The following is a 12081-nucleotide window of genomic DNA, read 5'->3' as shown; positions in this document are numbered from 1 at the left end:
TCCCCATCCCCCTCTTCCTGGATGGACACAGTAGGCTCACGCAGTGTGCTGCGTGCGCCTTCCCCCTCACCATGCATTGGATTGGTTTGCAGCAATAGATCTGAAGGACGCGTATTTTCATATCTCCACACTTCCTTGCCACCGGCAGTTTCTGTGGTTTGCATTCGAAGATCGAGCATGGCAATACAAGGTCCTCCCCTTCGGGCTCTCTCTGTCTTGGTGCTTGGTGAAAACTCGCGGAGGGTGCCCTCGCGCCCCTTCAGCTCGCCGGCATCCGCACGCTCAATTATCTCGATGACTGGCTGATTTTTAGCCCACTCTCGGGAGCAATTGATTATGCACAGAGACAAGGTACTCCGGCACCTCCGCCCGTTGGGGTTTCAGGTCAACCGAGAAAAGAGCAAGCTCGCCCCCGTGCAGAGTATCTCCTTTCTCGGGTTGGAGCTGGACTCGATCACTATGGAGGCGCACCTCTCACGAGAGCGCGTCGAGGTAATGCTGAACTGTCTGAGAGAGTTCGACAGGAAAAAAGGGGTCCCCCTGAAATTATTTCAGAGGCTCCTGGGGCATATGGCATCCGCAGCCGCGGCCACGCCGCTCGGATTGCTCCATATGAGACCACTACAGCATTGGCTTCACGATCGGGTCCTCAGACGCGCATGGCACGCGGGCACACACCGAGTGACTGTCACTGCGCTGTGTCGCCGCACCCTCACCCCCTGGAAAGGACCCCTCCTTCCTACGGGCCAGTGTGCCCCTAGGTCAGGCGTCCAGGCAGGCTGTCGTTTCGGCAGATGCCTCCAGTATGGGATGGGGGGCCGTGTGTAGTGGGCATGCTGCTGCGGACCTGTGGAGGGGAACCCAGCTGCATTGGCATATCAACTGCCTAGAGCTGTTGGCAGTGTTTCTCGCTCTGCGCCGCTTTTTACCGGTGCTAAGGGGGCAACACGTGCTGGTCAGAATGGACAGCACGGCCGCGGTAGTGTATTCCATCCGGATGGGGGGTATACGCTCCCGCTGCATGTCTCAGCTCGCTCGCCGTCTGCTCCTCTGGAGTCATACGCGGCTGAAGTCGCTGCTTGCTATTCACACCCTGGATGGGCTCAACCGTGCGGCCAACGGGCTCTCACGGCAGCTCCTTCCCCCGGAGAATGGCGACTCCACCCCGAGTCTCGGGGCATGCGTAAGTATGCACTACCCCCAGTGAGCCTACTCGCGCAGTTTCTGTGCAAGGTCAGGGAGGACGAGGGGCAGGTCTTGCTAGTTGCACCCCCTGGCCCAACCGGACCTGGATATCAGAACTCTCCCTCCTCGCGACGCCCCCCCCTGGAGAGTCCCTTTGAGAGAAGACCTACTCTCTCAGGGACAGGGCACCATCTGGCACCCTCGCTTAGTTCTGTGGAACCTCCACGTGGGGTCCATAAGACGCGACGAGGAAGACTTAGGTAACCTACCGTTGGCGGTGGTTATTACCATCACTCAGGCTAGTGCACCCTCTACGAGGCATGCCTACGCCCTGGAGTGGAGTCTATTCACTGAGTGGTGCGCTTCTCGCCGAGAAGACCCCCGATCTAGCCAGATCAGTGTTGTGCTTTCTTTCCTTCAGGACAGGTGGAGCGAAGGCTGTCGCGCTCCACACTGAGGGTTTACGTGGCCACCATCTCCGCTCATCATGATGCGTGGATGGCGGCACCGTGGGAAGGCATAACCTCATCATCCGGTTCCTCAGAGGTGTGAGGCGGATGTTTCCACCCCGCCCCCCTCACATGACCTCTTGAGATCTCGCGGTAGTGCTACGAGCCTACGTTGGGATCCCTTCGAACCACTCGACTCAGTATCCTTAAGATTTCTGTCCTTGAAGACAGCTCTGCTGGTCGCATTGGCATCGGTTAAGAGGGTTGGGTACCTGGAGGCATTTTCGGTCAGTGCCTAGAATTCGGGGCCGGCCTACTCTCACGTTGTCCTGAGACCCCGGCCCGGCTATGTGCCCAAGGTTCCTACCACGCCGTTTAAGGATCAGGTAGTGAACCTGCAAGCGATGCCGGCGAAGGAGGCAGACCCAGCCCTTTCATTGTTGTTTCCTGTTCGCGCTTTGTGAATATCGGTGGACCACACTCAGAGCCTTAGATCCTCTGACCAGCTCTTTGTCTGTTACAGTGGTCGGCAGATGGGAAGTGCCGTATCTAAACAGAGGTTGGCCCACTGGATAGTGGATGCCATCTCCCTCGCCTTTGGGCCAGGGTGAGCCGTGTCCCCCGGGGATGAGAGCGTACTCCACTACGGAGCATCGCATCCTCCTGGGCGTTAGCACGCGGCGCCTCTCTGACAGACATTTGTAGAGCTACGGGTTGGGTGACACCCAATACATTTGCAAGGTTACAATCTGCGAGTGGAGCCGGTTTCCTCAAGGGTATTAGGCAACCCTTGGTGATTGAGGAAACGATTCGGTTGAGGTGTCGAAACACGCTTGCTGCGCCACTCTCCCTAACCCGGAGATACGTGCGCTTTTTCAGCTTTGTCAGTTTAGTTCTCCATTTCTTTGGCGAACCCTGCAGAGTTCCTCCGAGGCCCCCAGCACCTGACTCAGCGGAGGAGTCAGGTGTTGGCCCGTTACGTTGTCGGCATGCCCGCTGGTCAGCCCGCGTTCTGGGTATAGGTGCCTGCTATGCGTGATCCCCGCTGGCGATCCCATACGTTCACTCAGCCACGGTATAGTCCCCCCTTCTAGGGCAGGCTCGTGTCTTCCCTCCCCGCTAACCATCCTTATGCAAGGACTCCCCATCTCTGGGCTAGTCCATAGGTTGTCATCAGGTCTCCCCTCTGGGTAACAGGTGAGCTCCACAGCGTCCTCCCTATCGGGACTGAACGCTTTCCCAACGTACTGTCATATCAAAACCTATTTTACTGGGTTATTGCGACTCCCCGAAAAATATAGCTGTTTCTGAACAGGTAAGTGAGGACCAGGGGACACGTTGAAAGACTGTGTCTCAGGGCATTGTAGGTGCGCTCGCTCTACTGCGTGGCACACCCTTCACCAGGGACGCAGTAAGGTTCTTTCGTTGTGACGTTTTCAATAGATTTCCCCATAGTGGAAGTTTCCACATAGCATTGGAGTTCCCCATCCGAAGGGGAACGCTACGGTTACTAAAGTAACCCTTCGTTCCCCGAGGGGGGGGAACGGAAATGCTATGTTCCTTCGCCACAACGATTGTCTCTTAGCCGTTGAGCCTGAAAGTCTCTTCAGCTAGAAAAGGATGTCGAGCATGGCACTGGCTGCGTCTTTATAGCATGACTGATTGTCATTGACGCCAGCTGTGCACGCTGACGCTGCCAACTCATTGGCATTTCATTGGCCCGTTTTTATACTCTTTCAGATTATTGGTTTCTGACGAAATCCCCATAGTGGAAGTTTCCACATAGCATTTCCGTTCCCCCCCTCGGGGAACAAAGGGTTACTTTAGTAACCGTAGCGTTTCTCTATGTCACTTGCAGTACATGCAGAGAAAAACAGAAAACACAAAATAAGCTTTTTTAATTAATGGTCGAAATTTCAAAACTGTCCAATGGTGTATACTCTTGTATATTTAAAAAAATGTTAAATCATTCATTAATACCTCAGACCTAATTTTTGCAAGTTGCTGTTGTAGTACATGGCAAACATTTTTTTTGCATCTATATATTTTTAAAAACATAGGAACTTGAAACCATGTCCTTTGTGCTAGTTTTAAATTAGAAATTTCATGGAAAACTTTAATTAGTTGAAGGACTCCATTAAAGATCATATGACTGAAGCCCTCTGTGAAGGTGTACCTGATAATTTTATGTCTTATAATTGCTTACATATATATATACACATGAGTTTATATACGAAAAGTAAACCCAGAGATAAATGAAATCGGAGTTTAGGTAGAAATCCTCTAATTTTGCTCAAAAAAATACAATTAAATAGTTTATTAGTTTATAGTTAATAGTTTATAATATGATTAAATTTCAGAATTTATCGGGTTATAAATATAAATATAAATATAGTGCTCTCAAACTCTTCATATTTAATCTAGCATTTACTGCAATAAACAGAAAGTGCTATTTTTCCCTGTTTATTGCTATACAACTATATATCTCAAAAATAGTTTATGTGACTTTAGCTAGGTTTCACAGTGGGGGTCATACATATATATTAATATGTACAGTGAAGTAAAATGAATATATTAGTATTTTATAAGCTAAAATTTTGAGTAAAATGTAGTTTAAATTTAGGCAAAAACTACTGTCATGCAACTGGAGTCAGATTGCATTGCACGATGAAAGGATGAAATTTTAATAAGTTGTTACAATCAACAGTGTTTTTTATGATTTTTCCATATTGCTAATTGGTTTTTGAATATTTGTGCCATAATTGTTAATACAATATGTTTTGTTGTTATTACAGTGTAATGTCATTGTTCTTAATAATGGAGCTGATCTAAATAGAATAACATGTCTTTAAAAACACAAAATTCCATATTGTCATCTATGGGTTTATGCCTTCGTTGCATTGTGTACACATATTAGTTAAATAAGTTTTTGTGAAAAAAGCAAACATTTAGTTATACACCACAGGTATTGAATTACTGACTAGCTATGAAACTTTTCCCCCCAAAAATGTCATGTACTAAAATTAATGATCTCGCAAAATGCAGATATGATGAGGATGGGAGAGAATCTTTGGATCATGTGGATCAAGACCTGAGCGATGATGATCCTGAAGCTTACGTCACTAATCTGTCATACTACCACCTGGTTCCTTTTGAAACGGACTTATTGGAGTGATGCTCACAGTTCATGGGTGGTCATTTGCAGCTGGTCACTGAACCCCACCATTATGACACAGACATCTTGTGTGTAATTTCTGCTGGATGATGGGATGTGCTAGAATTTATACTCACTTTCAGTTAGAAATACAAATTTGATGCCAGTTCATTCTTTAATTTAGAACACTGGGGCCATTATTTACATCTACTGAAACCTTTTTTTCTATTTCCATTGCAAAGTTTTGATCATGAGAGGTGAGCAGTGTCAATGTCACACCAAATTCCCAAACAAAAGTACACAAGCATGACACCATCATGCATCAAATAACTAAATACAAGCAAACAGAATGATGGGAAGCATGTTTTTGGATAATTTTTCAAGCACAATTTTTAGTTGATTATTTCTTACTCCTGTTAAAATAATAATAAATAAATGAGAACCTAGTCCAGAAGACTCGAACAAGCAGAATTGATTTATTGAGACGTGTTGGTTAGTCTGCAGTCATACAGTATCTTCAAGAAGTCCATGAGTCTGCAAGAGCCTAGCAGAGTCTCTTACAGGTCTGCAGTCCGCAAATTTTATCACATGTCTGAAAACAAGTCTAAAATGAGTCTTGTCTATAAAGTGATTAAGGAGGAGGGGCAGTGTTTGTAGGTGAAGACATAAAAAACAGGCATGATTAGTTTTAGTTGAAGATCTTGTTTTAGGGTCTTGAATAGATCCTGAGGTTTCACCTGCCCTGACCAACTTGAAAGTATCACCCAAAGACAAAGGCACAGTCCTTGGGACCCTACCTTTAGCATTTGCTTCACTTTGGCTCAGCCCATGCTCAAGAGTTTTTTAATATTTCTCACACCCTAGCTAGAGTTTTGAATTAAATTAGATAATTAAAAAACAAAGAATATAACCTTTCAGTTATATAAATATCACTGTTAATTTGAAAGAAGATTATATAAATTTATATTTACAACTCCATACATTTCCAACTCCATTTCATTTACATTCATTACATAGCTGTTTAAAGTAGTAAAGTAGTTGTAACTACACAAAAACATGCAACCCAGGATTACTCTGAAAACGTACCTCTATATACACTTCTGGAGACCTCAAAATATGTCCCAGGGGACATATTTTTTGCAATTTATGTTTTCGCAAATCAACAAGAGGCTGCTGTGTACGCTTTTTGAGATTTCAAATTTCTCTTCTCTCTTGACTGACTGTTTGACTGACTAAATGACTGACTGACCGATTGACTGACCCACCCTCCTCCTTCCCTAAACCCAGCCAATTTTATTGATTGACCCGCCCACCCACTTCCCTAAACCCAACCAACAATTTTCAAAAGCAATCCAGAAAAAGAAAAGCCCTCGTCTGATTTTTATCATGTTATCAGATTTTACCACATTCTCACCCTGTTATTTACTTGTTTATTTTATTTTTTGGATTCTGTTTTTGTCTTTCTGGAACCATTCTTCACAGGACTTAAACCCCATCGTCGTGGTCATCTACTCTCTGCATCTCAAGTCCGCCAACGTAAATGGCGAGCTAATGGGGCAAACTGGTTAAAGCAGGAATGTTGTCCATATGGAGGTAAACGGTCAGCTGGTAAGCGCGAAAAAAATGCCATCATACTGCCCCGTAGTGTTTGTTTAAAGATTGAAATACAGCCATACGTACCTCTGGCTACATAGTTTGCGGTGTCCCTGTTAACAGGGCCTTGTCAAGTCTGCTGTTGGGTTGTTTAACTTTTTTTTGAGTGAAAGTCTCACTCATTTTGCACATGACTGCTAGTACATTCCTACACAAATATTTATGTAAACACATATCTACCTTTAAAGCACTCAAATAGTAGGAATAAAACTTATCACATGAGAAGAGCAGGAATCTGAATTTGTGCTAATGAAGTATTTGGTTTTGCAATTTCAAGAGTTTATTAATACTATTTTTAATATAAAGGTTTAAATATACTGTAACTATTTCATGCTGTCTGTCACTGTTTTACATACGTTATGATGCAGTATTATGTACAGTGTTTGTTTTTACTGTGGTCAAGGGCTGATGTGCACAATGTCGTGTATTACAAATTGTTTGTATGATGTAAATGTAAATAATTGGCATAAATTGTAAATAATTTATAAAAAAACATGCCACTTAATATGTTGTACAAATAACTTGTTTTTATAAAAAAATGAGTTTGCCTCATGCAGTGTTTTGGCTGCTTTTATTCTTCAAACTTCTTAGATTAGGTTAAAACCCTGCCACTTTAAATCAACATATTCACATAATGACATTTATAAGGGCATCTTTATATGCACATCACATAAAACATGGTTTTAAATGTTGATTAAGCAAACTATGTTGAACCTGTGTACAGCCAGCAGAGTTCTAGAGACCTGTTCTCACCTTTGTGTTTGAGTAGTGATAGAATTTTCTTAATGAGACTGTAGTGCTGAAACTGGCTTTTTGATTCAGATTGAAATGTTTTTTTACCTTGTAAATGTAATGATTTTGTTCAAAGTTATGAATTAAAAGCATAATTTAAAACAAAGATCGAAAATCAAACAAGATCAATTGAACATTTTAAAACAAGTTCAAATAAAACAAATATTTTAATTAAAAAAAAAAATTTTTTAATTGTTGCAATTATAAAGTAGGATGAATAATACACGTCTGTGGAGCACTCTGTAAGAATTTAGCAATTTGGAGTCTTTTCCATATAGATTATATCAGCTTTTATGAGATATAATTGGATTTTTCTATTGGTTCTGATGGGTTCAGGGCCATTATACATACAGTATATTTGAGCAAAATCTGTTCTTCTAGCAGCAACCTTCCACACAAGCAATTTTTTGTGTATGAAAAAAGTTGGTCACACTTTATTTTGATGTTCCATTTGTTAAATATAAGTTACATTGCATCTACATGCCAACTAATTCTCATAGGATCATAAGTAGACTGTTAGGTTGGGGTTAGGGTTAGTGGAAGTTGACATGTACTTGCTAAGTTTCTTATAGTCAGTAAAATGTTTGTTAAAGGAACAGTATTACAGGATATTAAGCAGTCTACTAATCCTCAAATTGACCATCAAAATAAAGTGTTACCAAGAAGTGTAATAGATGTCTAAACAGACAGCTTGGCTAAAGCAAGGCTAAATTTGGGCTGTCAGTGAAAAATCTAAAAGATGTCTAAGAAAAGACCGAAAGTAGACTGGACAGATACACAGAAATGAATGACCACACTTACGTTTGTCTAATCTTTGTATTTGATGACTGGTCTAATTTGCGCTATCATTTGACATATATTCGATTTTCACAGCCCAAATTTAACTTTGTTTTAGCCAAGATGTCTATGTTAAGAATTCTATCAAACACAGAATTGCTTGGTAGTTAGTTTTCCCAAGTGGTTCCCTTTCCCATCCAGATACTGACCAGGTTCAACCCTGCTTGTCTTCAGTAAGTGACAATGTGAGAGCTGCATAGAGCTAGCTGTACCAGCACACAAACATACTGGCAGACATACAGGGGTTGGACAATGAATCTGAAACACTGGCCAACTTAGTGTTGGAGGTTTCATGGCTAAATTTGACCAGCCAGGTGGCCAGTCTTCATTGATTGCTCATTCCACCAGTAAGAGCAGGTTTAATTAGCAGAGTAATAGCTTAGTTTTGCCTAAAATATAGCAATTTATAGTCAGCATACCACCAAGAAAGACAAACCACATCCAACAGGAGCAACTGTGGACAAAAGAGAATTGTCTGAAAAGGATGTCAGGGTGCTAACCCAGATTGTATCCAAAAAACATATGACCTTAGCTACCAAACTTACTGTAGAATAAAATATGCACCTCAACTGTCCTGTGTCCACTAAAACTGTTCTTTGGTGGCTCCACAGGGTCAATATACATGGCCAGGCTGCTATACCTACCAAACCTTTGGTCACTAATGCTAATGCCAAACATTGGTTTTAATGGAGCCAGCAGCAAAAATATTGGGCTGTGGACAATGTGAAAATATTTTGTTCTCTGATGAGTCCACCTTCACTGTCTTTCCCACAGCCGGGAGAGTTATGATGCAGTGAAGCTCCAAAGAAGCGTACCACCCAGACTTTTGCATCCCTAGAGTAAAGCATGGGGGTGGATCAGTGATGGTTTGGGCTGCAATATCATGACATTCCCGAGGCCCAATACTGCTAGATGGGCGCATCACTATCTAGGCCTACTGAACCACTCTGGAGGACTATGTGCACCCAATGTTTCAAAAATTGTATCCTGAAGGTGGTGTATATCGTGGATGATAATGTGCCAATGCACACAGCAAGACTGGTGACAGAGTTATCTGATGACCATGATCTCCCATAGCCTGCACAGTCACAAGATCTAAATATTACTGAGCCACTTTGAGGTGTTTTGGAGGGGCGAGTCAGGGAACGTTTTCCTCCACCAGCATCACGTAGCGACCTGGCCACTATACTGCAAGAAGATGGCTCAAAATCCTTTGGCCACTTTGCAGGAAACCAAACATTTCAGTTTGATTGTCCAACCCCTGTATGCGAGATATCTCTTTTGAATCATATTTTACATCATACTTTGTATTTCTTAAGAATTTACAGCTGTTTCCTGTATTTTGCAATAAAGAAACTGCTGCAATTTCTCTTGCAAAGAAAAGCTTACTTTACCAAAACCATGTAAGGAATTTTGTCATCAACTAGACAAGAGTTCTGAAATAAAGTATTTTGATATAGACTTGATTGCACAGATGGACCTTTATTCATTCAGTTCTCTGGGTGCTCCAATAATGGACATGGCCTGGCGGTTTCTGGAACAGCCACCAAGAAAGACTGGAATGGTACAACAGAGACATGGGGCCCTATCATAGATGCATTTGTGCCTTTGTGGACTCATGGGCGTGCTGGTCTGAAATTGAGGTGTGTTAAGGTGCGTCGTTGATGCATGGCTATTTTGATGTGTGATGGAAATATTTAATGAACAACATGTTTTTTAGAGGGCTGCATGGTTGCGCAGTGGGTAGCACGTTCGCCTCACAACAAGAAGATTGCTGGTTTGAGCCTCGGTCAGTTAATTTCTGAGTGGAGTTTTCATGTTCTCCCTGTGTTCACGTGGGTTTCCTTCGGGTGCTCCGGTTTCCCCCACAAGTCCAAAAACATGTGGTATAGGTGAATTGGGTAGGCTAAAATGTCCGTTGTGTATGTGTGTGAAAGAGTGTGTATCACGCACCTGACTGTATTGTTGTTTTTTGTATTTTGTTATTGTTTCATTTTCTTTGTATTTGTATTATCTCAAATTGTGTACCTTTTGTATATTCTGTGTATGAGTGTGTATGGATGTTTCCTAGTGAAGTTTCCCAACATGTTTTGTAGAGGGCAGCACGGTGGTGCAGTGGGTAGCACGTTTGCCTCACAGTAAGAAGGTTGCTGGTTCAAGCCTCGGCTGGGTCAGTTGACATTTCTGTGTGGAGTTTGCATGTTCTCCCCGTGTTCGCGTGGGTTTCCCCCACAAGTCCAAAAACATGTAATATAGGTGAATTGCGTAGGCTAAATTGTCCGTAGTGTATGTGTGTGAAATAGTATGTATGGATGTTTCCCAGTGATGAGTTGCAGCTGGAATGGCATTCGCTGCGTAAAACATATGCTGGATAAGTTGTTGGTTCATTCCGCTGTGGCGACCCCAGATTAATAAAGGGACTAAGCCGTAAAAAAATGAATGAATGAATGTTTTGTTGAGAGAAGCAGTTTGGTACTGGCCAAGGCCAAAGTCTGATAAATTGTAGCACTCAGGAGTCTGGAGTTAGAAGACCACAACAAGATCTTTTTGTTCCCACCAGATATGTATCTTTCCTAGAATTTGGCACAAATGTGAGTGTATGTGCACTGAGGGGTATAAAACTGTCTGTTGAGCAGACTGAGACATGGTCTCTTACACACTCACTCTGTGTGTGTGTGTGTAACAGGTGTCATCCTGCAGGATTATTTTAATAAACGACCTTTTTGCTTTGCTCTAACCCTCGTATGACTGAAGTCATTTGGCAGATTTTCATGACAGAGGCAACTGAATTAGGCTGCACCAATGACCAACAAAAAGTTGCTCTAAAGTCAATGGCACAGGGTTTTATTATTAAAGAGTACATTTATTATTAGGGTCCAAAACACACATACACATTGCTTGATAGCCTACACACTGGGGTGTACAGCAATACACAAATATCTTTACATATGAAACAAAGGATTACATTGTTAAAAGATATAATTTCTACATAAATATTGAAGGTGTGGATTTTCTGATGGAAGTCTGCTCCAGGATTGAGTAACATGTATAATATCTTATGTCTTTATGATTACTAATAAAGTTGAATGTTTAAGGGCCTAGATTATAGGATGACCTTATTGTCATCCCTCTTCAGAGTCAAACTGGAATAATATGTGTGTCATTGCATTTTCTGTCTGCCAGATTATTTGTTTTCTCATGATTTACTAAGCCTGATCAGAGGTCATGGAGACCTCTTAAGTGGAAATGAACTCTTGATGGAACTGAAACAACTGTTTCCTGAGTTATTTGCCATTTGTATGTGTTAATTCTTTTAAAGTAAATTCATTTATATGCAAAATATACTTTCTGTGTTTTTAACAGGTTTTGAAAAAGACAGCTGAGAGTAAGCAAAACAGCCTTGAGTATGAAACAGATTGTGTTTAGTGTTTAGAGTTCTATTCATTTGTGGATCATCATTACAGGTCTAGGGTCAGCTCTGAACAGCCTATTAGCTGTTTGAAATTTGTATGCTCATGAGATACACACACATGGAAATTTGATCTGTGTTTTCTAAATCTATCTGTTGTTGTCAGTTTATTCATGCCAATTTACATTTTATTCATTCAGTTATTCTTTTCCCTTCGGCTTAGTTCCTTATTTTTCAGGGGTCGCCACAATGGAATGAACCACCAACTATTCCAGCATACAATATGTTTTACGCAGCGGATGCCTTCCAGTCGCAACCCAGTACAGGAAAACACCCAAACACTCACATTCACACACGCACTCATACACTACAGCCAATTTAGTTTATTCAATTCACCTATAAGCACATGTCTTTGGACTGTGGGGGAAACCGGAGCACCCAGAGGAAACCCATGTGAACACGGAGAGAACATGTAAACTCCACAGAGAAATGCCAACTGGCCCAGCCGGAACTCAAGCTAGCGACTTTCCTGCTGTGAGGTGACACTGCTAACCACCTCTGTTTTAGACCGTGTGCCGGTGCACAGACTCCAAGTGGTTTTG

The 12081-nt window shown here is 42.5% G+C and overlaps 1 protein-coding gene across 2 annotated transcripts in view; it reads left to right on the top strand.

The window, feature by feature from the left end:
• The window catches only part of pxdc1b (PX domain containing 1b), a 33861-nt gene that overhangs the window by 20786 nt on the left and 994 nt on the right, over window positions 1–12081 (top strand). The window contains exon 5 of one of the 2 annotated variants that reach the window (XM_056450414.1): window positions 4680–6997. The exons of the other annotated variant lie outside the window; for it this stretch is intronic. Within the exon in view, the coding sequence (XP_056306389.1) occupies window positions 4680–4809 (130 nt within the window). The 3' untranslated portion in view covers window positions 4810–6997. Of the gene's footprint in view, window positions 1–4679; window positions 6998–12081 lie in introns of those variants that run through there. 2 annotated transcript variants of the gene reach the window in all.

Source organism: Danio aesculapii, chromosome 24, assembly GCF_903798145.1.
Source record: "Danio aesculapii chromosome 24, fDanAes4.1, whole genome shotgun sequence".
Lineage (NCBI taxonomy): Eukaryota > Metazoa > Chordata > Actinopteri > Cypriniformes > Danionidae > Danio > Danio aesculapii.
Note: the sequence above shows the minus strand (reverse complement) of the source record. Positions and strands in the feature narration are given on the sequence as shown.